The sequence below is a fragment of the Lissotriton vulgaris genome, chromosome 4_1, assembly GCF_964263255.1.
Source record: "Lissotriton vulgaris chromosome 4_1, aLisVul1.2, whole genome shotgun sequence".
Taxonomy (NCBI): domain Eukaryota; kingdom Metazoa; phylum Chordata; class Amphibia; order Caudata; family Salamandridae; genus Lissotriton; species Lissotriton vulgaris.
In genome coordinates, this window is record NC_141691.1 from 1595541794 (window position 1) to 1595569422 (window position 27629).

Sequence of the window (27629 nt, forward strand, 5' to 3'; positions counted from 1 at the left end):
GACGAATTTGGTATCGGCAGACCGGTAATGATTAGGACATTATCCCTGTGCATTTGCGTCATGATTGAGCGATGTTAACGCCCTCGAATCGTGGTTTCCGTTCTGAACCCTCGGACTCCATTTTGTAACGGCATCCATCTTATGCCTTGCCCTCATATAAGTCAATCGATTAAGGTCGAGCTTGATCTGAAAGGACACGTCCACCTTAGCTGACTTCCCCATGACCTGGCCAAAACTAACTCCACTGCCCCCGGCCCAAAACCTGTTTAGGCAGCTCCTCGCCCAGTGGCCGAATAAGATAGCATCAATGCACAACATGCCATAAACCATTCACTACATACAGACCATGTTTTCTACACACATACACCTGTCCATGTTCCTTGTTTATGGCCAGTTTTACGACGAGGAGGTGCCCTGTTTTATTGGGGTTTCATCGATATCTGATTGTAATTCCGGGCTGGGCTGGGACATCTATCACAAACTGGACATCTAAAATATGGGTTGGCCAACATGACTGTGCTTTTGCTCTATTGTGAAAATATGTCTATGACCGTATTGTAAACTTAAGAATTCTTGCCTGCAGCTGTTATTTCCGTATATAAGGAGAAGGCTGGTTCTGTAAAAACGAACAGTCTCCTGAGAACTTACGACCCGTGCTGTTGTAATTCTAGGACGCTTGTTACTTGGTTGCAGCCAATAAAACTCGATCTCTGACTTCACCTAGAAGACTCTTGGTTTCTGTGGTCCGGAACAGGGAGAACTCAGAGGTCTTCGGGTGTTATCCCCTGGCACCACCGGGTTCCTAAAAACCCGGCACCTCACCCCTTAACCATTACATATATTATAGAACTGTGAGCATCACTGCCATTTGGATTCCAGTCTTGAAAAGATAAGTTTAATTAACTCGACTTAAACAGTAGTCTTTAAACTTTTTAATGCCGCGCTCCCCAACCCACTGCGTGGAATAAATATCATTGGGCCTCCTTCCACAGCATTTTTCACAATTATTCTATTAATCTGGAAATGTTTAAATATGTCTAGATGTATTTAAACATTGCAGTTATGTTCTGTGCCATTTTAAAAATGCAGTCAAATACATGATTGCCAAACATACTACTCTAGTCAGGCAGGCTTTTACTAACAGGTAAAAGTATCCACAGTGTGATTATTAGAAATGGGGTGGGGCGGGGGTTTAAAGAATATTTGGGTCCTTTCCTGTTTGACACCTTCTCCCAGCCAGGATATAAATGACAAAAGATGTTGGTGATGGCCCATTACAGAGTATCTTACTGCCGCTCATTTTCACCCCCGCTGAAAACAAAGCACTGTTATCAGTATAAAGGTTCTTTTCACCAGATCCTGGCATCCCACTGGGATCACTTGAGGCCCCCCTATGAGGGCCCGCCCCCCCAGAGTGAAGACCCCTGCCTTAGAGTCTATTGGTTGTTAAAAACTCAGTATGTTAACTTAGCTGCCATTATCCTTCCATTACATATGTACTGCACCCATGGACTTGCTGAATGCTGTGTTTATTTCTCAAAGTGTTTCCTTATTCCCCCTACCCATAGAATTCTTGATACTCTTCAGAGTCTTCCACCAACTTGAAAGATCAACTGTGCTGTTATCTATTTCCACCATCTACAGATCTCACACTTGGTGGGGTGTATGTGGTGTAAGCAACCCTAAACTGTTAAATTGTGTGGTTAGAAAAAGTTGCTAATTTGCCCTACCCCCTCCCTCCCCAAGCCAGGAAGGGATATCATAATGGGGAGAGGGATATGCGATCCTTTTGGGGGTTTGTTAATTGGGGGACTACTGCTCCAAGGAAAGCATTAGAACCCACTTTGGGAGAAGAGATCTGGCGGGACCATTTTGAATCACTGTACAAGGACCCAGAGAGCAACAAGCTTTTTTCACCTGCCCATCATTTGGAGGTTGCTTGTATGCCCACTATATCTTTGCAGGAAGTAAAAGCTGCAATAGAGACAGTAGCCCCCGGCAAAGCACCCGGTTTAGATAAAATCCTGGGGGACCTCTATAGGAGTGAACCAAGTGTTTGGGCCCCGTATCTCTGGGTTGCTTTCAATGCAATCGTGGCAGGGATGAAGATCCCCACAAGTTGGACAGGGGCAGAAATAATCCCCATTTTTAAAAAGGGTTCCCCCTCATTGCCGGGTAATTACAGACCCATTAGTTTGATTGACATCTCACAAAAAATCTTTGTGCGAATCCTATTATTAAGACTCCAAGCTTGGATGGACAACGAAAGTATTCTCTCCCCGTTTCAGGCTGGGTTTAGGGAGAAACTATCAACTCTGGACCAGGTTTTAAGACTGCAACTGCTCCACTGGAAGACGGTCCGTCTCCAGAGGGGCAGTTTGTACCTGATATTTGTTGACCTCAGGTCAGCCTTTGACCTGGTCCCAAGGGCTAAACTATGGTCCGTTCTACACGACCTAGGGGCCCCGGCGTATCTTATTCACCTCATCCAGCGATTGCATGAAAACAACTTTGCACAAATATGATTTGGCAAAGACGGCGGACTCTCTGCCCCCCTATTCCAATTAAACGAGGTGTGCGCCAGGGTTGCGTACTCGCCCCAACTTTGTTTAGCCTTTACATAAATTACTTGATAAATGCCCTGTTAAAAGAGAAAGACCTAGATGCCCCCAACTAGCTGGGAGAAGAATTTCAGCAATGATGTTTGCTGGCGATAGGCTTTTGGTATCGAAATCTCCCATGGGGATCCAAAGGGTGTTGGACAGATTCCAGTTGTTCTGTGAGGAGAGAGGGCTTGAGATCAACCTCCAGAAAACAAAATTTATGGTTTTTAATAAGCCAAAGGGTACACGTCCAAACCCTATTCTAAAAAAGGAACCCCTAGAAAGAGTAACATCTTTTGTGTATCTAGGAATCAAAATTACAGACACCATGGACTGGGGGGCTCAAATAGGGAAAGCATCACTAAAGCTAGCCCAATCAACCGGGGGAATAATGAAGGTCTTTAACAATACAAGTAGGAGTGCTGTTAGCCCGGCACTGGAAATTTATAAAGTTCAGGCATGTGGGGGTGCCCTTTATGGAGCAGAACTCTGGGGCCACTGCACGCCTAAAATCCTAATCCTGTCTGAGTATGGCTTCATTAGGAATCTCTTCAGGATGCCACGCAGTACTCCCTTAGTTCCCTCCGATTAGACCTGGGGTTGATGGACATGGAGGCGGTTTTATGCCTCAGACCACTTTTATATTGGCGACGCTTATGGTCGACCCCGGAGCTTCTAATATATAGAGAGGAACTGTCGGAAGTCCTAGCTATTAGTGGGGCATTAAAGCTCCCTTGGTTTGCTCATATTAAGCACCTGCTAACTAGTATGAGGATGGGGGACTGTTGGTCTGACCCGGAGGCATCATGCCCCCGTGTTACAAAAAATCACCTAAAGACCATTTAGATGGATTATAGAATGTCCTTGCTCCACTCTAATCCTAATCTGTACAAATCTTCTCAAACCTTCCTGGAAATTAAGACCACTCCAGTCTTTGAAAAGGCCATCGATCTTATTAAGCCCCCGGCAGCCAGGAAGTTGTTTCTACAGTTCAGATTTGGAGTCCTGCCCTTACGCTGCGTGACTGCTAAATGGAAAGCGCAGAATGAGGTCAGGTGCCCTGTTTGCAATCATTCTGATGAAACTGAACTTCATGTTTTCTTTGAGTGTCCGGGCTACAACAAAGCAAGAAAGAGATGGCTTGTCCAGATTTACAGGAATCTAGGTAGTAGAAGATGTGTAGAAACTTTCAGGATCTTGAAAACTGATTCCAGGACCTCAATTGTTTACTGTGTAGCAGGGTTTCTTTTCTCAATGTGGTGTACAAGAAGGGCCCTTACATGTTGACAACAGATAAGAATTGGCCGTTAACTTACACAAATGTACGCGACATAAGATTCTCCCATCTGTTCAAAAGTTATGATGTACCACATTCCAAGCTGCTCCAACATGTACATCACAATTATGGGTGGGAAAAGTAGAAAGGTTTGTTGTAGCAGTCTAAAGATAGGCTGGTTAATGCATTATGCGTTTTATTCTTTCTCAATGAGATCCTATGGCTTACTACTGATAAGAATAATGGGGAGAATGAAATTGCTTGTGATCTCGGAAAATATGGCATTTAATTGACGATGTAAGATGGAACTTACTTTATATGAAACTTTTAACTATTGTACAGGATTGTTATCATTACTTTTATCATTGTGGTTTTTAACATGTCATTTTAACATTGCTGTTATTTATTTTTGCACCTACTGGGCCATGTTGGCCGTAATAAAGATCGACTTGACTTGACTTGATATCATAATACAGAAAATAAATTATTACGATAGGCCAAAGATATGTAGTGTGCACTATTTTCCTACAATCTGTGCCCCATGGACAATTAGCCTACTTGATGAGTGTACCAAAGCTAACCTTCTGTGACTTGAATGTTCATTATGCTTACATTAGTAAGTGACTTTCCCTTTACACCGGGATGATTTATGCTGGTTCTGCCTTGGATTTTACATTCATTCCTTGTTTTCTTTATTTCATGTTGCAGAATGAGAATACTTCTTTCCCGGATCACCTGCGTCATTCTGAATAAGAAGAACCTTGTTTTTCCTGTGATGTCTTCCCTATTTGGAACACCCACAGCAACCAGCAGTTAGTCCCTTTGGAAAACATCCAGCATCAACAGCAAGGCTTGAGGGAGGAGGTGGACCATATATTTTTGCCCAGTAAGATCTGGAAAGTAGGAATGGCTGGGTTAGGGGGTTGGATAGGACTTTGAAGTATGCATAATATAAATATATGTCCTGCATTGGATTAATTGTTGTAAGTACGAGTCCTCCTTAGAGGTGAGTGGTGACTAGGTGCAGAAGATAGGCTAGTACATCAATATTACTGCTACTGACTGAAGGGATTGTGGTTGCTCTCGGGTGACATCAAGTCATGAAGAGGCAAGGCGAAGGTAATGCATCATCATTTCCCAACAATGATTGCAAGATGGTGGACTAGAGACAAGCATTGGGGTTTCAAAGCATTCAATAAATGTGAAAGCAAATGCAGGACTGGAGTTTACGAACATCACATGTATTCCTACGGTGACCGGTTCATGGTATTTTTTGGGAATAAAGTAAAACAAACTAGTTAAGAAGCAGAAGAGTGAGCTCCATAAACGTTGGTAGCAAAAAGGAAAGTGGATAGTTCTACAGTCAGTTGTGAATGGGTGCAAGGAAAGGCTAACTTCAACATCCCGTATAATAATTACAGATTGAACGTCTGGAGTAGCAGAAGGTTCCAGGTTCTGCCTTCTTACCTGTCGTGCATGCACCTTTAAATCGCAATGTCTGAACAGACAGTGGCGGTTTCTTATTTTTTTGCCAGTTTTATTGCAGTGTGAATACTAGAGTTTTGAAAGCCTAACAAAGGTGTGCCTTTCACTTTGCGAACGTTTGGGTGCCGCTGAACATTTCAAATAGTTTGCTTTATATGTGGCTTGCTCGCTTAAAAAGCATTGGCATAGCTCATAGGTCTCGCCTTTGGGACCTTATAAGTATTTAGTTATGCAGCAGGTCCCAAAGGCGAGACCTCTTGGCTATGCCAATGCTTGTTTTAGTTGTTGTTGTCTCCTCCCACGTCCTGCCACAAACCTCTCCTCTGACACAGGCCGCTACTGCATAGCAGGGATTACAAGCATGAATAGGAAATACTGGTTTTGTGTGTGTGGGGGTCCATATATAGTTTATTAATTAAATATACACATGTGGATCTTACATTCCTAGTCTTTATTCAAGGTTTTATGGATACCATAGTTCATTAAGTTTAATATAGTGCTTTCTATATTGCCACTAACTGGCTGCTATTGAAAATAATTTGCAAGAATGAGCTTTACGCTCTATTATTTATGTGCCCCCCTGACTAGGTTAATCCACACATTTGGCTTCTCATCAGTCGCATACACGGGTGACACATTCAAATTGTTGCATCAATTTCTAGTGATGTAACTGAGACTGCACACCGTTTCAACAGCTGTATGGGTGCCGTCGTTGACTGGATGAACAATAAGAGCTGCAAGCTGAACTCGGACAAAAACTGTGGTTCTTCTCTTTTGCAAGGACACTACCCTCTGGGACCAATCTTGGTGGCCTCGGACTCTACCCCCTCACGACTCCGGTATCCTCAGTCAGGAATTTGGGGGTGATCTTTGACCCTAGCCTTTCTTTTAAAGCCCAGATTAACAAACTCACTCCATCTTGTTTCTTTCTGATGCGTTCTCTAAGAAACGTTCTCCCCTTCATCCCATATGATCTACAAAAATCAGTGGTCACTGCACTAGTCCAAACCAGGCTAGATTATTGTAATTCATCAACGAGCACTACAGAAACTTCAGACTGCAGAACTATAGGAGCTCCATTGGCTCCCAGTTAAGAATAGAATTGCTTTCAAGGCACTATACTTGGCACAGAAATATCTGCACAATAGAGGCCCTGACTACCAGAGGAGGAAATGTTCCTGCTAGTTTCCCAGAAGAACTCTGTGCTCTGCGGCCTCTAGAATGGTCAATGTTCCTAAAATTTAGAGGGTGACATGGTGTAGTAGATGTTTTGTCCACACCACGTGCCAACTTTTTTTGCTTTTTTTGTTGAAATCTGTTTTATTGGTTTTCAGAAACAGGTTCATTCAACAATATTACTTGGTCAATATACACAGCTTCAAACAGAGTCAAGAGTGGAACTTATCTGGAGTCACACAACACATATTGTCAGCATTTTAAGACAGTTGGATTAATGTACACATGGCTAGTGTTGTCGTGGTCATGTATACTATTGCATAACAGATGTAACTGGGGACTGGACGTATGAACTGGGATGGAAGCGGATATGGCAAGGATTGTTCAGAGAGGGTACGGCGGGGTACATAGTGTCAGAGTAGCTAAAATTACGTGGAACAATGACTGTGGAAGCGGAGTTGCCTGATAAGGAATGAGTGGTGTATTATAGAATAAAGAGATGTACGAGGATGGAGGAGTGTGAGGGAAGAGGGTGTAATCAATACTCTATGGAGGGAAGCCATTGTTGTGTGTTGTTGAAATTCCGAAAGAAGTGTGGCCCATTGAGGAGTAATGGGTCATTTACGGAAACCTCAAAGTTCCTTGTGGTGGAGGACTTCCTCTTCCGCCGCACCCCATTTACGGACAGGTCCATACCAGGCTGTGACCAGTAGGGTTGTCTGTGAGTGCCACTGTAAGGTGAGAGTACGCTTGGCGAGGAGAATCGCTAGAGAGGCGAATTGAGCATGCATTTTATGAGGCTTGCGGTGCCTGACAATGCCAAGTGAGCAGGCCTCCCAGGTGCCAAGATCAGTAGGCTCAGTGACTCAGCGAAGAACATCATGTACCTTTTCCCAGTAGAGGTGGAGAGTTGGACAGGACCATAGCATGTGTTCTACGTCTGCGCCTATTGCCTGGAAGTTGGGACAGCATGCGCCTGCCTGGGGAAAAAAAGCAGTTTATTTGGGCTGGGGTATAGTAGGCGCAGTGTGGCATGAAAAATTGCACATTTTTAAAACGCGAGTTGCGTGAGACCAGCTGCGGGATGCACCTGGCCATCTCCCATTCCTTGTCATGTAATGCTGGTCCAGATTCCTCCTCCCACCCGTGTCTGAGCGTGTCTAGAGGAAGCATGGTTAGTTAGCCTTACAGAGCCAGGTGATCAGGTGACGGCCAGGGCCCATCGTGAGGATTGTGTGTAGGACTGGGTGTGGTGTTGGTTCCGTCTCTGAAGTGTTCCAAAAAGTGCAAAATGTACGGGTGAGCCTATGATGTAGGAGGAATTGCCCTGGAGGTAGGTCAACGCATAAAATAAATAAATAAAATGTTATGTCATCAGTTGATTGAAGGGGAGTCAGTGGTTGTTGGGGAAAAGGTCCCCTGCAGCGTGGATCTGACGTTCTGTCCAATGTAGGAGATCGGATAGGGTGTATGATCCAGGGAATTGAGGTAAGGCGATTTGGGCCAATATACACAACACGTGCCAACTTTGGAACAATTTACAGGGACACCTCGAAGGTAAATCTAACTTTTCTGTTTTAGGAAACACCTCAAGACCTGGCTGTTTTCTCTCCTCTGGGATATGTTCTGATTTATGCTTTGTCTCCATGCCTATTCTAGCAGATATCTTTGCCAAGACGCCCATGAGCATCCTCACGCAGCATAAAATTATTCAATATCAATATTCAATATCAATAAAACGCATCTCCTCTTTAATAAAAGTAGGACCTACTTACATGAACACTTAGAAAAGCCACATTTACGTTTAAGTTTATTCGAGTGCACAGTTATTTCTGAGTGGTACATGCACACAAGCCATTACGTTTCTTCCAAACAAAAGATGCTTCACACCAGAAGCCCCCGTGCTCTAGGCTAAACGGGGGCCCGCTCTATAGAGTGCGGTTGTTTACTTGCTACAGTCGAGCGCGCCCCGTTTGGCGCACAGTCGAAGGGTGAGAGGGGCAGAGCTTCGTTCAGTGATTAGCGAAGTCACGCTTCGGTTCCCGTCCGGCTGAGGTTTGCGGGGAGGCGGGGCGCGCGCGCGTGCGGGAAGAGGGGGTGAAGAGGGAAGAAGAAAGATGGGCCGGGGATGAAGGCATCCCAGTCACGTGGTCAGAAGCCTTTGATTTATGTCCAAATGCTTGCGAGGCTGCAAGGGCTGCGCTGTTTGGTTAACTTGTTGACATTTTAAGAAACTTGCGGCCGTGAGTGCAGGGGTTACAAGTTCTGCCCGAGCCAGGCCTGGCTGTGCCCCCGCGGTGGTTTCCTTAGTGACACGGAGGATTAACAATAGATGTCCTGCCGCCCCTCCCCCCTTTCCTGCTCGTTCCTCACTTCACGCATGGACCAGGCAGAGGTAAGTGAGCCGCGTGGGTCTTCTGTTCTCAAGATGTCTCCGTGTTCTGAAAGTTACCGGAGTTTACCTGGGAATGGGAGGGAATGACGGGAGCAAATGTTTCTGTATCTTTTCTGCTCTGGGAGGGATGCCACCCCTGCCAGCGAGTATGAACTTCCCAATGTGTTTGTTATTATGGCAGCACACATGGAGCTGCCCTGGCGGTGCTTTGCCCGTGTTACAGGAAAGCACCGCGCGCACTCACTAAAAAGACTGCTTTTAAGTTGGTGGATTGGGATGTTTTGCTGTTTCGTGTGACAGCAGCATCTGCGCTGCTCGCCGAGACTTTCCCACATGTGTAGGGGAGGAGGGATGTTCTTTCCATTCATAACTCCGGCTCGCTCTGTTAATGAGGACTTCCCAGCCAAGTGGCAAACTTTGTCAACACGGTCCTGTAGCAGGCTGTGTGGGTGGATTTGGGGATTTTGACAAATCTGCAGTGTTTCAGTAGACAGTCTGGTGGCCCCTGTGACTGGGAGCTCTTCTTCTTGTGTTTGTAGATGTTTCCCAGAGCAGCGGTGCTGCGGAGCCGGGCCTGAGACCGAGGCGGCGGTGGCTGGCCGGATGCAGTGTGCAGGCGCGCTGTCAAGGAGCTGGAATCACAGTGCCCTCGGTTCGTGCTGCGCTATTCTGCAAACACCCGGCGGATTTATTGTACAAACACAGCGCGGACCACAGTCCTGGCCGCTTCCTCCTGCTTGGACCTCAGACCACTTCATGAGGTGACCCTTGGCTGTTTGTCAGCCCCCAGCAGCAGCATGCGCTGTATGGGCAACTCAGCGGCCCAGCCTTCGGAGGAGCCCGGGATAAGGAGGCATTAGAGGTGCGCGGGCGCGGAGCACGCTGTCCTCGGGGCCGAGCAGGGCTAGGGCCGGCCCGAGCAGCCAGCCCTCCAAGGCGGAGTACCTGGCCGCCCTCAGCCACACCTGGAAGATGACCGAGGAGACCAAGGCGGAGGGCAAGGCGGAGAGCGCCAAGGACCTGGAGAAGCAGCTGCGCCTCCGGGGCTGCGTCCTGAGCGAGCTCCTCAAGACGGAGCGCGACTATGTGGGCACGCTGGAGTTCCTGGTGTCGGTGAGTTCCCTCCGGGAGGCAGCGGGGGCGCTTTGTGGCTGCGGGCAGGGGCGGGGGCGCATTTCTGTGGGGAACAACAAGTGGCGACGGTTCCGCCGAGGCTTGGAGGCTTGTGTGTGAACTGAATGGCAGAGGGGCCCCTTGGCTCTGGGAACAAGAGCGAGGGAGCGCGGCAGTGCGCGGAATACTAATATCTGCTGCGGGGGCGCAGCGGGAGGGGCCGGGCCGGGAAGGCTGCTTGGCCAGTGTTCGCTGGTAGACTGATACCCCAGTGTCAGTGTGTCCCGCAATGCAACCAGGAACCCTCTCTGTGGCAACTGGCATGCTGTGTTTTATAGGGATTGTGTGGGTTGACTCTTTTGATGATGTTCTGAAATAAGGCACCCAGTTGATTAATAGTCTCTGAAGTGGGGTGTCTTTCTTTTAAGGGTTGTGACGTTACTTTGGATCTGTAATTCATTCTCCATCCACACTGTACATGTTTGAAATATCTAAAAGAAAATGAAACACTTGTTTTTCTTTAATTATGTCTCCCAAGCCTCCCAATTTGGGACCAAAAGGTGTGATCACGTGCAAACACTTAAGAGTATTTAGAAAAGGACCAATCTGCAGTTTTAAGTGCTGTATAAAAGTTGAGTGCGTATAATGGGGTTAGTACTAGGGGGAACAGAAAAAATGAATACACCGAATGTACATGCCTATGAAATGAATGAAGGGCACCGAGCCATATGTGTACTGAAAAGCGTGAACGTGCAAGGTGTGCACAAAGTTCAATCTGACATGTATTGACTAGATCCTTGCTTTGAAAATTCTTGTGGAGCCTGCATTTTCGTCTGAAATGGTTCGAAATAGGATTGAATTGTATCAATGGCATAGCGCCTCATACCCCTGACCAGGCCTTTAAAGAGCTTTCGAGTGGCCGACAGGAGGCTACTTTGTTTCTGGAATGTAGAACCTGGCCCAGATACATACATGCATTGAAGCCCCACAGCTGACAATTGGTGACCGATCAATGTTGGGCGACACTCGACCCCATGTCCTCTCCATGGCTTATCCAATTCTATCTTCAATACACAATTTCTGTTTTGGGCCACTTCGACACTTGACAATTCAAGCTGAACAGTGAGTTGCAAATGGGTTGTGTTGATTGCAGTAATGTCACCTGGTGTTTCGGACATATTGCAGGTAAACATCGAACAACATTGTACTGGTACTGAACCAATAGACACAAGCTCCCAGCTTTAGGAACAACCAAAATCAACTGGTATTTATTCCATATCGGTTCATTGTATGTTCATAAGCATAGATATACTACCCAGTGGCAGGAGACACCCTCCTTAGCGGGCACCTGCGGGTTTCGCCAGTGGGAAGCTATACTGTATTTTTGGATCTGAAGGGAAAAACCTCGAATCACAGCCTAGACAAGTTACATAGGCCCAGCGAGACTCGCACATGATACCAACACATCATAACGTGTGCGTGCGCGGTGGCGTTACGTAAAATGACGAGGCACTTGAGTCTCCCATGTTTCACAGCTAATCATTGGCTTTGGGCGGAATGGAGCCGCTCTAAGGAGTTTGGGGGGAGGAGAGTGGGGGGACGGGTTGACCCTCACCCCGGGCCTGCTGCGCAGGTGCGTGCATTGCCCCTAGTGTGCGCTTTATATCTGGGGCCTTGTGTGTCTGACGTGCTTACCCGTACATGTGGGGCTGGGGCAAGGTCCCTAGCCTGTCAAGTGGGTGCTCCAAGTTGTTATGTTCCTGGAGGTCCGCGAGAGTGATCTCCCTAGGGCAGTCCCTTCCCCATCACAGGACACAACACAAGTCAGGGCCTAACGGGGGTTGTCATAGATGAAAACAAAGCATTGTTCTGGCCCCCGCACCCTCCCCTCGTCAAGGTTCCCACATCCCTGCACTTGGCTTCCTTACAAGTGTATCTAGACGGCATCCTCTGGCCCCTGGTGCTGGCGGGAAACGCGTAGATTTCCTGCCTGCCTCGCCGAGATTCGGGAGTTCGCTGCCTCTTGTCACGGCCGGAGAGTGTGAGGCGCAGCCGGGCATGGAGAGCAGGCTCCCGCGGGGGGCAGGGCCTGGAGGCTGCGACCCTTGACCTCTGGCAGCCCCGCGCTGTTGACTTGCCCTGGCAGCAGAGCCGGGCCGCAGCACCGCGGACTGCAGATCCAGGCTGATAACAGCCAAGTGTTGCTCAGGGAGGGAAACTTGGTTTGTTTCAGAAGAATCGTTTGCTGCAACATTGATACAAGACAGGAATCTAAATGTTTCCCGTTGTGCCGCCATGTGGAATCCATGAGCAAATGCAAAAGTGCTCCACTGCATAACATTCTAAACATAAATACTACTACTCCTTTGTCCTGTAATAATAATAAAAATAATATTGCTCCTTTCTATCTCCATTATTTGCGCTGTGCGGATTTTTTTAAAAAGCTGCGTTACATGACGAGCTCAGCTCATCATCAGCACACGCCACCCGTGGCTGATGACGAGCTCGTCATCAGCAGCGAAGGGGTTAAAAGCAAACACAATAGCAACACTAATATCAAGTGTCGCCATTTTGATTATTATTTTTACTGGTATTAATAGTATTATCACAACCATCTATGGTCCCAGACACATTGCTCAATGGTGTTTGTATTGGGATGCCCAAACCTAACACCCACTGCATCCTGATGAATGTCTTATGAAATGCCACTTGCCACTTTCCGAAGTGATCTTAAGTTTCCAGGCCAAGGCTTGTTTGGCTAGTGAAGATGTGCTCCCAGGACTGTGAATGGCTAGGCTTCTCCTTTCGGTGAATATGCCAGCTTCAACAGATTGGGGCCAGTGTTCTTTTTTTGGTTGTTGTTTTGTTTTTTAGTGTTCTTGGTGTTTGATGTAGGAGATGGGAGGCCTGACCTGACTCACTTACACACCTTTTGTGATGGCATTCATGGCCATTGATCGGCAGAAGTAGGTGTGCTAAGGCACCTGGTGCTCCTGGGTGTCATGGGATGGCATGGTATGAACATTTATTCATGATAGTTATTATGCAAGGTAATAGTAGAGCTCGAGGTCCACCGCAAGGTGCTATCTAAAGTGATAGTCACCACAATTGCCAATACTTTATTAGAAACAAAAGAATAAGTGCAAAAGACACCTAAGCCAAGAAATCTAGAATGAGGTTCCTGATTAGTAGTCACATATTTATTATGAGTGATGAGTACATACAGCCTTATTCATCAAGGCCGATTCGGCTCGCAAAGGGCCAGATTCTGAGAATCTGGCCCTTTGCGAGTGCGATTTTTGCATTTGGGATTCAACATCCCAAATGCAAAAATCACTATTTGCTAATTCGCATATTTGCGAGGATTTACATTTAAGGAATCTCTATTTGAGATTACTTAAATGTAATTCATCATCCATTTTACAATTGCGAAATCGCAATTTCGGCCCGCAATTTACCGCGAGGTCAAACCTCGCGGTAAATTGCGAAAACTCAGAAAAATGCATTTAAATGCATTTTTCTGAGTTGCACGTTACACACACACATGTGCTTTGGACATGTGTGTGTGCAACACCTGTGTTAATTTCCATGCAGGGGTGCTACAGGGTGTCCTTTGGACACCCCTGGCACCCTTGTACTCGCAATCTCATTTGCGATTAGCTAATTGCTAATCGCAAATGAGGAATGACTCCCCATGCATTCCTATGGGCCGTTTGGCCCATAGGAATGCATGGGGAGTTATTCCTTATTTGCGATTAGCAATTAGCTAATCGCAAATAAGGAATCAGTGGGAATCGCAATTACTATTGCGATTCCTACATGAATACCGTTTTGCGAGTCTCAAATAGCGATTCCTTATGATTCGCTATTTGAGCCTCGCAAAACGGCCCGTTCATGAATCAGGCTGATAGTTCCTTGGGAGTTTAATGATTTTTATACGCTGTTGTTGTCATTGTTTGTACAACCCTTACGTGTAAGCATCAGCTTCCCTACAGACCCTGATATGATTAGCAACAGCCTAAAAAGTGATATAACTCTTAATATCTATCTATCTATCTATCTATCTATCTATCTATCTATCTATCTATCTATCTATCTATCTATCTATCTATCTATCTATCTATCTATCTATCTATCACCCTCACTCAATCTATCTATCTATCTATCTATCTATCTATCTATCTATCTATCTATCTATCTATCTATCTATCTATCTATCTATCTATCTATCTATCTATCTATCTATCTATCTATCTATCTATCTATCTATCTTACTGTAAATATGTGGCTACTAATAAGGTTCTACATTCTGGATTTCTTGGCTTAGGTTCCTTTTACACGTATTCTTTTGTTTGTAATTGTTTATTTATTATAACCAACTAATAACATATGTAGACTGTGCTGGGTGGTTGTTAGATGTTCCGTCTTAAGTGACTAATGTTGTAGCATGTTAATACTCAATGAAAGATGCCAGGCAGTGATGGTGACATAGTTAGCTTGGTTTGGCTGACTGAAGGAAATACGCCTCAACTGAGAATGAATTGAGGCCTGCAATACCAGTGGACCTTCTTATATAGATCACAGGAAACCAGAGTACGTGTAGACCTGGACCCCACCAGTCACTAGTGCCATGTACTAATTGTCTATGAAAGAAATCTCCTCTCTCATGGTCACATTTCTGGACTTGTCTTACGTTAGTAATCCCCCCTCACAAGCTTGATACATCTCATCCAAATGGTCTCCAACTCTATAGACATTTTAGGTCCTGTAAGCAGCATGCAAATGTTAAAAATGTACAAGTATGCACTGCATTTTTAGACTTGAGAGGCAACATCTGGAGCTCACACACCTTAGTGTGTTTTACCAGTGTTTGGAGATTTTTGCCCCATTTTAGAGACAGGGGTGTGCCAGAGACATCTAAAAATAGCCAATGATACGCTAATTCCCATGTTTGAGGTTCGGTGTAAGAAGTTGTGTTTACTTCACCCTTCATGCTTGTGGTGGTTATTGTATTCAAGATGCAGGCTCACACGAAAGTAGATTGCAAAGTTGCTTTATTCTCCATTAAAGATCCCATCCAACCTGTATCCCAGAACAGCTCCAACTGCTACAGTTCGGAACACCACAATGACAGCCTAACCTTCTACCATGTCATGCAAGGTAACAAATACTCATGCATTCTATTATGTCACACATAGTATCAGCAATACTACGAAATAGGAAGATACCACAGTGGTCTCTCAGAAACAGGACCAAATTCACCCCTTCCCCTCTGCCCTATCATATTCTTATGACTCCAGGCTGCCCCTGCCAGCTGTGCTATATCCATGTGATAGCACACTTACGTGCACACGTTCTTTGCAAAACATGAAATGGGAAACACAAGTGCTTGGGTCTCCACTGTCACCACACTGTCTGTCATTAGTTGTTAAATCTGCAAAAAAATTCATTAGGTTTGTGTGTTTAGGTCCAGCAATGAGTCTATTCAGGCCTTTTATTCCAAAATGCAAGATATCATCCAACTGAAGAACTTGTGCTGCCTGGCGACTAGAATATTTTGAATCTAGAATACTGTGCCCTAGAGACCCATCTATGCGTTGCAAATTATAGTCGCCACCTCTATATCTGCCTCAAAAAATCATTTTGCGACTGGGCTGCATATTTTGCCTCCAGGACAACCACAGCAGCTAAAGTGACTTTTGTTGTGTAATGTCTCAAACCTTAAAGCCTCTATTCATAGCGACCCCAAGATTGAGAGAAGTACTTCTTGAGATGTGATTGACGTTACAATTATAAAAAGAGAAAAAACAGAGCCTGAAAAGAAAAAAAAACACAGCAAAGCTGAAAGTGGAAAAGTAAAAGAGAAGATGCAGCAATCTAAAGATATTCTTAACATACAATGTTCATAAAGGCTCTGGGAGAGGGTCATTTGCTCCAGTAATAAATAATTAATTGTTGAGGAACTGTGCATTATCACATTTTCCTTTATTCTCTCAGGAGATACCCAGCCCCTGCACGCCATGAAATATTGGAGCATCACACATCCTTTCTCACTATTCAAACAATGAAGGATCTACCTCTTTACTTACTTACTTACCTACTTAGGCCTACTTCTCCTCCTTGGGTATAGGCCATCAACCAGAACTCTCCAACCATTTATGACCTGGGCTTTTCTTTCAATCTGACTCAAGGCATCTTCTTGCAGTCAACCTCGAGGCCTTAGTGACAAGTATTTAGGAGTATTTTTTTAACTGGTGTTTTTAGTGTGCACATGGACGTGAAAAGTGTTTTGTAAATACCTACTAACTTTCTATACAGGAGGCGGTCCTGCAATTTACTATGGCCACTGTTCCTGACACTCCCATAACCTTCTCTTTTCTCATTCTTATCACAATATTCACAGTTTTCCCCTCTAGTAATTAGAATTTGCAGGCAGGAAGAACCTGTAAATCCTAGTGTAGATTCAGGATTTCCAGCTTCTGACTCCAAATGCACCTGTTGAACATATAAATTGAACTTAGATATGCAAACAGTTTGTAAATTGGGCCAACTATGTCTGCTGCTGGGCATGAAGTGATTACTTACAGTCTTTAATTTACACCCTAATATCAAGAAAAGAAAAATATATATCCTGTAGGCTAGTCTTTAGAATGGGGTTCAGGGGTGCTAGAGGAAGGAATTCAAGCTGCAAAGACATTCAAGCTACGGAAAGTTCTTGAATGGAGTTAGTCAGCTGATAGGTGGGGAGATAAAATGCAATGAGCATCAATTGGTTAAGTGGTGGAAAAATATGAAAGACAGGGTTGTCAATTCAAAGAAAAAATAACTTGACCGGCATGACAACTAATATCAGTATTGCCAAAGATAATACATGACATATATTCAAAAAACAAACCAGCAAGAATGACATTGTATCCCTCCTCAGTTTTGACACCAAGATATACGCATAAATAAAGCTGGGTAGATAGGTATGACATTACATTTGAATTCTAGCCAGGCTGATGGCCTGCAGTTTTGTAGCTGAAAGCACACAAGCTATTTATGCATTTATTGATTTAAGATCTTAAAATAGCACTTCTATACCATGGCCATATAAAAAGGAGGTGCAGTCTTCGGAAATATATCGGAATGTTTGCTGTACGGGTTTGGGTAGACCAGATACCATACCGGTGTACTTATTATGAAATGAATTTTAGCAATTGCTGTTGCATGTCCCTTTTAAAAGCGGCCTGATGTATATGTGCAGGTATAGCAGTCCAGATCCTTTGTGCACTTACAGAATATGACTTGTTCATGGTGAGAAACTTTCTGAAACTGAAGCATCCAGCTTGAGCAGAGCCCGGCTTCTTAAAAATGTTCTTTCTGCCATAAAGGCGGCGTTTGTGGTACAGGTATTCAGGTTTGTTCATGTAAATCATCTACCTATAGGAGCACTGCTTACCCGTGGAATTAAAGAGTGCATCCAAAAAGTGTACAAGTGCGAGGATTTTGATTGTCCTAGAGTTCAGCAGGATCTGCACTTGGATTTTGGTTACTATGGGTTTTCTTAGTGTGCATCCTAACCTGGGAGTGCAAACAGCATTTGTGAACAGTGGAAATCATCCATAGAAGTCGGGGGACTGAATGCAAGATATGACCGAAAGAGGACAATGAGGGAAATAAACATAGTAGGAAAATAATCCCCGAAGGGTTGGATGTGAATTCTTCACCACCCCAGTGGTGACACACTGGCTAACCTCTATTTGACTTCCAACTGGTTAGAGTAATTAAGGGATCACCAATATAGCAATGGGAGAAGGAAACTGTAAACAAGGGATGAGCAGGGACTTACTGTAAGAGCAGCAGTTCCTATGTTTTAAGATGTGCTGCCTCTGGTGAGTCTGGCCAGCTGATCGTTGGAGGACAAGTGAATTAAAATGGAGCCAGATGGTAAGAATAACTGGTCGGCTAGCGGGTTTTTTCAGGCTTGGAGCTTAATCAGGCCACTTATTTACTTGCCATACATTTATGTCTGCGCAGTTCGGAGTGTGATGACTCTATGTGAATCACAACAATATATAGATTTAGTTAGGGGAGATGGAACAGGAGACACGAGGGGATTCTGGACTGGACTTTTTTGAAAAGGAACTGTTTAATCAACTTCCGGCAAAAAGGAATGAACAACATTTTCGATTTCTGTTTGTGTTAGCAATTTGAACATAGGGTGACTGTAAAAATGCATAACAGTGATCCAGATAAGTGTAGCACAGAGCAGCATGTGAACAGTTCTATGCTTCTTTTATAATCAGAAACCAACAGGCATGAGCATGATTTTACCAAAGTGGAGTGCTGGGACACTGGGTGATATGAGCTTGTCTTTGGGCTGATTTGTGATTTGTTCAACAGTTGTGCTATTCTTTTAAGGCGATTCAGAAAAGGGGGTGGTGATGGACAGAGTTTCTGAATTAAGCAGAATACTCCTACCCAGTCAACAGATCAGGGCTTGATCCATCACCGTTTTTTAGCTCACTGCACCATCCCAGCTCAGAACCTGGCTACATGCAAATTAGTCTGTCCCTGGCCCAGTGCATCATGGGAACAGGGCAGACCAAACTACCAAGCCAATTCTTTTACTGGAAAGGAAACAAGCTTCCGGGGACCGGTTTCTGGCATTTCAGTCTTCGGCCCGGCTTGCTTGAATCCTGATGGTGCAGTGAGAAAGGGACTCATGAGTATACCCTGCCACACCTATAGTGGCCAAAAACGATTCAGAAATGGGGGTGGCGATGAACAGAGCGTCTGAATTAAGCAGACCACTCTGTTCATCACCACCCCCATTTCTGAATCATTCTTTTAAGGCTAGCACCTCCTAACATGGATACCTGTTTCACACATGTGATGACTGGAGCAAACCTCCACGAGTCATGGTCTGTGATAGGATACCATTTTCTCTACATATAGTATACCGTCATGACTTTTTAATCTTCTGTGGCACAGGTCATTGTATATCTCCACTACTGTTGTGATTTTGGTATTATTTCTGTCATGTAAAAACACACTCACCCTTCTCCGCTCCTATGACCCAGCCCTCCAAACCCACACAAGCACCCCACAACGCAACATTCCCACAATACACCCAAATCCCCTTAGACCACCTACACTCAATAGCAGATTCTCCATCCCCAATAACCTTAGAAAAGTCCCTCGCTCGTTAGATCCACCCAACACCCTCTACACACCCCGTCTCAAATGCGCTCTTCTCAACTGCAGATCGGCCACGAAACACTCAGCAGCCATTGCTGAGCTTCTCTTATCGCGTGACCTTGACCTAATCATCCTGACTGAAACGTGGCTAACTGAACATTCGACACCCATAATGGACATTCTGGTTCCCCCCAACTACCACATTATCAGACTCGACGAACAGGCCAAATAGGTGGCGGAATCGCATGCATATACAGGAACAACCTCACTGTTCAGAAAGTCAATTCCACATCCCTACCATCACCAACATCCTGGGAATACATCTGCCTAGACATTATCAGTGAGGGCAAACCGATATGCTCTCTTCACAGCATTTACCACCCACCTAGGGACAACCGCACCTTTTCCCAACAAATCATGGATTTGATCTCAACCAATTCCGGACGCCAGATCACGCAAATATACCTTGGTGACTTCAACCTCCACTGGAATGACCGCAACGACGCGGTGGTAAATAGTCTTAAAAACTTCCTCGAGGCCCTTAATCTGACCCAAATATGCAACAGCCCGACCCACAAGAAAGGCTCTACCATCGACCTGATCATCTCCAAAGAGGACTCTATCAAACTCGAATCCATCCAACCCTGTGACTGGTCAGATCATCATATTATCACATTCTTTATCAACGAAAAAGTCAAAGTCAACCCGGCGCAACTCTCCAAGCCCAAAATCTGGAAAAGAGACTCGAAAAAGCTCAACCCAGGCTCTCTGCCCCCTAACAGTTGCAATCTCCTACTCCCTCCGGCAGGCGCCTCGGACGTCCAAACACTGACTGACCACTATATCAACACTATGACCTCTATAATTAATGAGGTTGCACCTATGCAGCTAAAAAGAGTCTCTACTAAATGCTCCAAACCATGGTACGACGGGAGTCTTAACGAAGATAGAAGAGACATGCGAATGGCAGAACGAACCTGGAGATCAGCCCCCTCCGCAATGCACCTAAAGGAATTGAAGAAAAAGAGAAACGCCTACTTTAGGAAAATAAAACGCTCAAAATCGGACTTCTTCAGCCTCCAACTTAACCAAGCAAAAAACCGCCCGAGAAAACTGTTTGAGCTAATCAAATCGCAATCCAAGGAACAACCACAACCACTCAATTCTGGGCGTGAGGCACCCTCCTGTGAAGACTTCGCTGCCTTCTTTATCCAAAAAACTGACAAAATAAAAAGCGATCTCCTCATTGACGCAAGCATCCACTCCAAACCCAAATGCCTAGCACCCGTTGAACCAAAAAACAATGCTACATGGTCAACCTTTGACACATACACGGAAGAAGAAATTGGCAAATTACTCAGCACCCTGAAACCATCCAATAACCTCACGGACCCCCTCCCTGCCTTCGCAGTAAAAGACTTTACCCCTCTGCTTCTCCCTCTCTGGACTAAAATCATCAACAGCTCTCTCCAACAAGGAAGCATACCTGACTCCCTCAAAGTAGGTCAGGTCACACCTCTACTAAAGAAACCAACAGCCGACCCCTCTGATCTCAACAATTACCGTCCCATCACCAATATCCTCACTCTCGCCAAACTGCTGGAAAAATGCGCACAACTACAATTGACCAAACACATTGAGCAATTCGATCTCCTCAACCCCCACCAGTCAGGATTCCGAGCAGGACACAGCACAGAAACTGCTATGACTCACGTAATTGACGACGCACTTCAAATGCTAGACCAAAACGACACCTGCCTCCTCATCCTTCTTGATCTCTCCTCAGCATTCGACACCGTTAAACACGAGAATCTACTAGAACTACTAAACACAAGAATGGGCTTATCTGGAACTGTCCTCAAATGGTTCACTTCCTTTCTTCACAACAGGTCGCAGAAATTCAAGAGCAACAACCTGATGTCCTCGCCAATACCTGTAACGCTAGGCGTCCCCCAAGGATCCTCTCTATCTCCAACCTTGTTCAATCTAGTCATGGAACCTCTCACCACCTTGCTACAAGCAACCAATGTACACTTTCACATGTACGCCGATGACACCCAACTCTACCTCAAATTGCAATCACCCAATGACATCCTGCTTCTGAACTCAACGATCAGAAGCACCCAATCCTGGCTTGCCGACAATCACCTCAAACTAAATGCCCTGAAAACAGAGTTCCTTCTGATCTCACCACCAGCGAAGATTTCCACCACTCAACAATGGCTTAAACTCCTAACCGCACTCAAGGTCCAACCCACCATCGTGGACTCAGCAAAATCTTTAGGCATAACACTCGACACCAATCTCAACATGCAACAACATATCAACAAGGCTACAAAGGGAGCGAACTTCCAGATCAATACCCTGAGGAAACTTAAACCCTACCTTCCAGCCAAAGACTTCCAAATTGCGGTACAAGCACTAGTCATCCCACGAATTGAATTCGGCAGCACCGCCCTCTGCGGACTCCCACTAACTACAACCGCACCACTAAAAGCGTCTCTAAATGCTGCAGCGAGACTCATCACTGGGTCAAAAAAGCACTCCCACATTACCCCTGACTTGAAGTCCCTGAATTGGTTGCCTTTTGAAGCCAGAATACATCTGAAAATCGCCTGCATGACACACAAGGCGGTACACCTAAACTCACCCGGCTACCTTGCTCAGAAACTGACAATCTCTGGGGGAATCAGAAACACGAGAGGCACAAACAATCTTCTGCTGAAACCTCGAAGATTCCGGAAGGAAAAAACATACAAGCGCTCCTTCTCAGGAATGGCGCCTAGGATTTGGAACTCACTCCCTCCCGAAACCAGGCTTATCTCCTCCACTACACTCTTTAAAAAAGAAGTAAAAGCTATCCTCATGGCTAAATACACTTGAACTACTATCTCGAACCCTATTAACAACCTGCACTGATCTGCATTACTTGCTTGACCCCTTTACTTATTTGTATGAGTTGCCTTATCACTCACATGATTGGCTTTGCAGCCACCTATTTGTATTATTTGTACTGTATGATCTACTGATTTACCTATTTGACTTTGTTCCCTCATGTACCCTTCTGTACTGTGTGATCTATTGATTTACCTATTTGACTTTGTTCCCTCATGTACCCTTCTATGTTAAGCGCTCTGATATCTGCGAAGATCTTGTTCGCGCTATATAAAACTTTGAAATAAAATAAATAAAAATAATAATAAACATGTTTACTAAGCGACACAGCTAGGCTAGGCTTTTATTGTTTATTCAAGTTTAATATGTGTTGTGACCACCTCAAGTCAAATACAGAGCTATCACTGTCTACTTAAGTTCTCAATAATTCAGGCCACAATGGTTACTTTAGAAGAGTAAAGGCTGCAAGATCATTGCGAGAGGCATTCATTACAACCAGTATTTCACTTTTCAGCTTACAACATGCATTCAAGGATACTAATCCATACATCATATCTGGTATTTGCTCAGTTCTTGTGCATTATACATATTCCGTCCTTCCTTTCGGTGATCCGCCACTTCCAATAACCTCTAACACTTACAAGTGACACATTGGTACTCAGCCGCTTGCCCTACATTCAATGCTAGTCTTCCGTTTCATTTACCATATGCATTCTCAATCCAGGTTACCTCTAACATCCTCTCTGACCTGCTTGCTGTTCACTTGTGGTAATTATATAAACAACCAAAACTTCTGCATGGCTAAATACCTCCAGTAACTTAAAACATTTATTTCTTGGGGTTGCCGTTCTTTTCCTGTAACCTCTCTCTTGTGAGGTGCTTAAGTAACCCATCGTAGCTGCTTATGGCAGTGGAGGTATTTTCATCAATATTTGTTCCAGAAAGCGAGAGGAACTGATGTCAGATGGTTGATGGTGAGTGGGCTCCCCCCCACTTCATGCAGGGGCAACCCCTGCTAAGGGCTTGTGTCTCCAAATGGCCAGAGGCAAGGCTGGTTTTGGAAACCCTTTTATGCTGGATGTCATAAATCAATCAATCAATGTCATAAATCAATTTTTACACCACGATGGGATTGGATAAAGCTTTTTTTGAGTTTTTTTATGATTGAGCCCCATCACATGAATACGTTTAGTTTATACTTTAAAGTTTAGGAGTTATTCATCTCTCATAATTTACTCTTTTGTCTGGTGTTATTTAAGTCTAACTACAGACACCATTAGGTGTGTGGAGGACATCATGTTAACAGTTCTTTATAAAAGTACCATCAGAGTTTCAGACAAAGAGTGGGCATTCGGTCAGAAGCCCTCAACAAATGACCTCCATGTATTTTTCATGGTTTACCATAGCTTTGATGAGCTGTCCATCATGGCCATAGCATTTCATGGGTGGGTGCATTATACAGGATAGAGTCCCATCAGGTTTTGGTGAAGGGACATCTAGTAATTTATTTGTTAGACTGCAGGTGCCTCATGACAAATAGCTAACAATTGAGACAAAGTATGTGTCCTTTGTTATATTTACTTTGCTGACACAATTACTTTTTAGGAGATGATTTGTGGCATTTTAGGTTTGATGTGCCTTGAGACCCTTCCGGGTGAGTAGTGCGCTATACAAATGACGTGATTGATTGATTGATTGATGTGTATGGCGGATATTCTGTAGCCTTTGACTTCTTTTGCTGTGGAACCTCCAGTCACAGGTTTGGAACATTGTCAATCTCTTCTTGGATCAGGCCAGATGATTATTTTGTTTGTTTTGCTATTGAACATTTGGTTGAGTCGTTCTGCCTCTATTTAAATGCATGAGGTACGATTTAACATCTGAAATCTGTCATTGAGTGAACTGATAGCACAGAAGAGTCATGCTGGCAAAGACATCTGAAAAATGTATACTACAGGAAATAAACAATAATTGAGTAGCATCCATTTTCAGCTGCTTCTCTCTGCTCTTTTGAACATTAGGGTTGACCTTTGTATGGGTTGTACACACCATATCTGAATACAATCCAAATGTCAACTGTAATAGCTTTACCAATGCCTGTTTTTTTAGGAAGTGTTTGCTGTTTAAATACCTTAATCTGTCAAAGAGACTGTACTATTCACGAACCGCACTTGCACATCTTTAAAGGAGACGTTCACAGGGTTGAAAAATAAATTCTGTGCACTACAGATCATCTCCAGTGAGAATGCAGTAGTGTGAACAAGCGTTTGCAAATGCAATAGGTCTCAGCTATGCGAGATCTGTTGGCATTGTCACAGTTTTTTTATCCATGTTGTCCAGCAGTGTGGCTGCAGTATAGCATGGGTCAAAGTAAATAAATAGAAAATGCTATGACATGGTTAATTCTGCGTCATAGCATTTTTCTTATTCTACTTTCAGCTACGCTGCACAACAGCCGTGTTTCTGTACAGCAAGGCAAAAAACAACAACATTTGCACAGCCAATAGATTTTGCATTGGCGAGACCTAATGGTTTTGCCAATGCTTATTTGTGCCACGGAGAAAACATGTACTGCAATATTGGCATTTATAACACAAAACAGAGGAAATTAATCTACGGGTGCAGTAAAAGCAATGAGTCTTCATTTTAAGCACTCTCCTGGCCCATTGCATTATATGCCTTTTGCACATTATTGTCACAGCCTCGTGCTCCCAGGTGTCCAGCCTTTGCTGCATGGACAAAGGCTGTCTAACAGTACAGCTGAACTTGTAACATGAGACAGATGCAGTTGACTTGTTCTCAGTTCCTCCCGCCCTTCCTTTGCACTCATATTCCTGCACTGCAGAAGTCTGACAAATGTCTGTAATGAAATCAAAGGCATAAGACAAACCACAGTCCAGCACCATTGAGCAACCGCACCTACACTGTAAACCTTATTATGTGCTTTGTAACACAGAATTTTAAAGAGTTGCAACTCTAGCGTACACCCTTAAAAAATGCCAAGGTCTCCCTAACTCCGTGACTATAGTTTGCCATAAGAACTGCAGAAGTATTGTACACTGAAAAGTGTTTGTATTCGAGCGCGAGGAGCAAAAGAATACTAGTGTAGCAATCACTCAGTACTTGGTCCCTGCTCTATTGAAGGCGCAAACAAAGGATGAGGAAGTCGAACCAGCATGCGCTGACCATTGGGAAGCATGGAAATGAGAGTGATAATGACGCCAACCAATGTTAAGTAAAGGACTCGCTCTAAGCCCCTTTAATTTTTTTTTTTTTTAATAAGAAACAAAAGATCTTGCAATCGCAAGCACATGCATGCACTGTCTCAGGCTGCAACCTAATGTGGTGACAATCCTTGACTGTAATCCATTCACTGGTTAGAAGAAGACTATACATGCATTTTATCATCGATGTTACAACCGGTGTGATTAGCTGCTACATTCGGCTATTATGTTCCTCTCAGCGGTGGTGATGTTCTCTTGTATGTCTTTGTAAAAAGTCTAGTAGAATATTACTCAAGTACCTGCACTCCTTATCAGAATGTGCAAAACCTCAATACCTGTTGTTACAGTTGTGAACTTTTTCAAGTAAGTGGAGCACATAACCTGTGTGAGATTGCAATGCAAATACAATAATAACTAATAACTGTACAGTGGAGGCATGAATTGTATTGTATCTGCAGGTACATAGCACCTACTAAAGGTGTTGAAGTGCTTTGTGGTGAGAAACAAGCTACTCCAGAACCCAATGGTTATTGGTTTTAGTTGGTGCTCTCAAAAAGAACCCGTCCATGCGTTTAGATCAGCTTCTTTGTGGTGGATTTATTAGTGGTTAGACTGGGTCACTAGGATATGTGAGCTCATGCAGTATAATAGGTTGGGTAATATGGCATAGTGGAGATTAGAGCATTTGTAGGCTGCTCGCATGTAAAAGGATCGGCCGCTGAGGGCAGCTTAGAAAAACTGCATGCAAAATGCCAAGCCATGCAGTTGTCAAGGAAGCCTGTTAATGCACATGCAGAGACCACAGGTGAGGACCAAGCATTAAACAGAACAGTCATAGAGAGGACGAGTCATCAGAATAATTTGATAACGTCTACTTATTATAATTGTTTACATTTCATGCAAGTCCACATCAAATTGCTCAAGGAAGACAGACTTGTGGAGCCCAAATGGTTTAAATGTCGTCTTGGGTGGTATTTGTGTAACACAGGTGTGTGAGTGGACTAGCCTCTTGGTGCCAGGAGCTGTGGAGCAATTGTGCCTGCAAAACAAGCACAATGTCTACCCCCTGGCACTTAACAACCAGTGGCCACCACCTACCCATGTTTTTATATTCATGCGAATTAATGGAGAGAGGTTTAGCGGTTAATTAACGGTCAGTTATGGTGAAAGTCCTTGGATACTACAATTTGTATGTATGGTGTTTAGCTCCTTGTGGAGACCTCAAAAACGTGGGCAAAATTCCTAAGGAGGGCCTTGAAGGAAGCGGAGGCGGGATTGTTGCTTTGTTTGTACGTGGGAGCCTTCCTTTCGAGCAGACTCCAGTTTCTAACCCTGCCCGGAGTAGGAAGGAAACAGTGGGTAGCCCTGTCCGTGCAAGGTTGATGCATGAGTATGCTTGTCAGCATGTGCCTTAGAGCTCGCGTGCACGCACTCAAATCAGGGCAGCTTTCAACCAACCACTTGAGAGGTTGACATTGTTGCCACAGCGTTGTTCTCTTTAGGAGGCCCAGAGCATTCCGCTGTCTTGTAGGCCTTCCACCTATAAAACTTACAGTCTCCATTGGAAGGATTCTGATACCTGGTGCAAAGAGAAAGGTGTATCTCCCCATTATTTTTTATTTTTTTTACTAAGCCAGTGGACACTTACAAAGATAAAGACAGAAAATAACGAAATCAAAGCAAATAATGGAAACATACGGTATGGTCAACATGACAGGAAATGAAAAGCATATAAATCCAAAAGATAAAAAGACCAGAAATAAGAAGCAGTGTAAACAAAATATACATACACCTCTATATATCATCATACACCAATATACTACTAAATATACTTTTATAATATACTATTATAACCCTCATATGTATCAGTCTATTTGACAACCCTTCCGGGGGTGCGTGAAGACCTACAAATTATTTACACAATATTTACATCCATATTCCAGCTTGATTTACTAAGAATCCGGCATACTTTGCATAGGGCAATAAAGAGAGATTGTTTGCAAATTAAAGGAAAAAGAATAAGATCTTTCCCTGCTGTGCAGGGTTTAACTAGTTTCTTGTACTGCAGTTGACAGAGAATCTGTTAAAACCCCCCAGATCTTCTCACCAATTTTAGCAGGTGTATTGATTGGACATAGTTTTATATTGTTTAGTTTTCAAATTTGAGAATATTAAACGTTTTTCAGCTAGGTAGATGGATTTTTGTAGAATATTTCCTTCTGCCAACACTCTCGTATTCCATTTAACATTCTGTGCCTCCACATCATCTTTTTGTTGAT

At 44.2% G+C, this 27629-nt stretch overlaps 1 protein-coding gene across 2 annotated transcripts in view; it reads left to right on the forward strand.

Annotated features, from left to right (window-relative positions):
- The first annotated feature begins 9276 nt into the window (after nt 1-9276).
- Nucleotides 9277-27629, forward strand: part of PREX2 (phosphatidylinositol-3,4,5-trisphosphate dependent Rac exchange factor 2) — a 1248069-nt gene continuing 1229716 nt past the window's right edge. For both annotated transcript variants that reach the window (XM_086965847.1, XM_086965848.1), the window contains exon 1: nt 9277-10048. In XM_086965847.1, the coding sequence (XP_086821973.1) occupies nt 9908-10048 (141 nt within the window). In that variant the 5' untranslated portion in view covers nt 9277-9907. The remainder of the gene's footprint in view (nt 10049-27629) is intronic.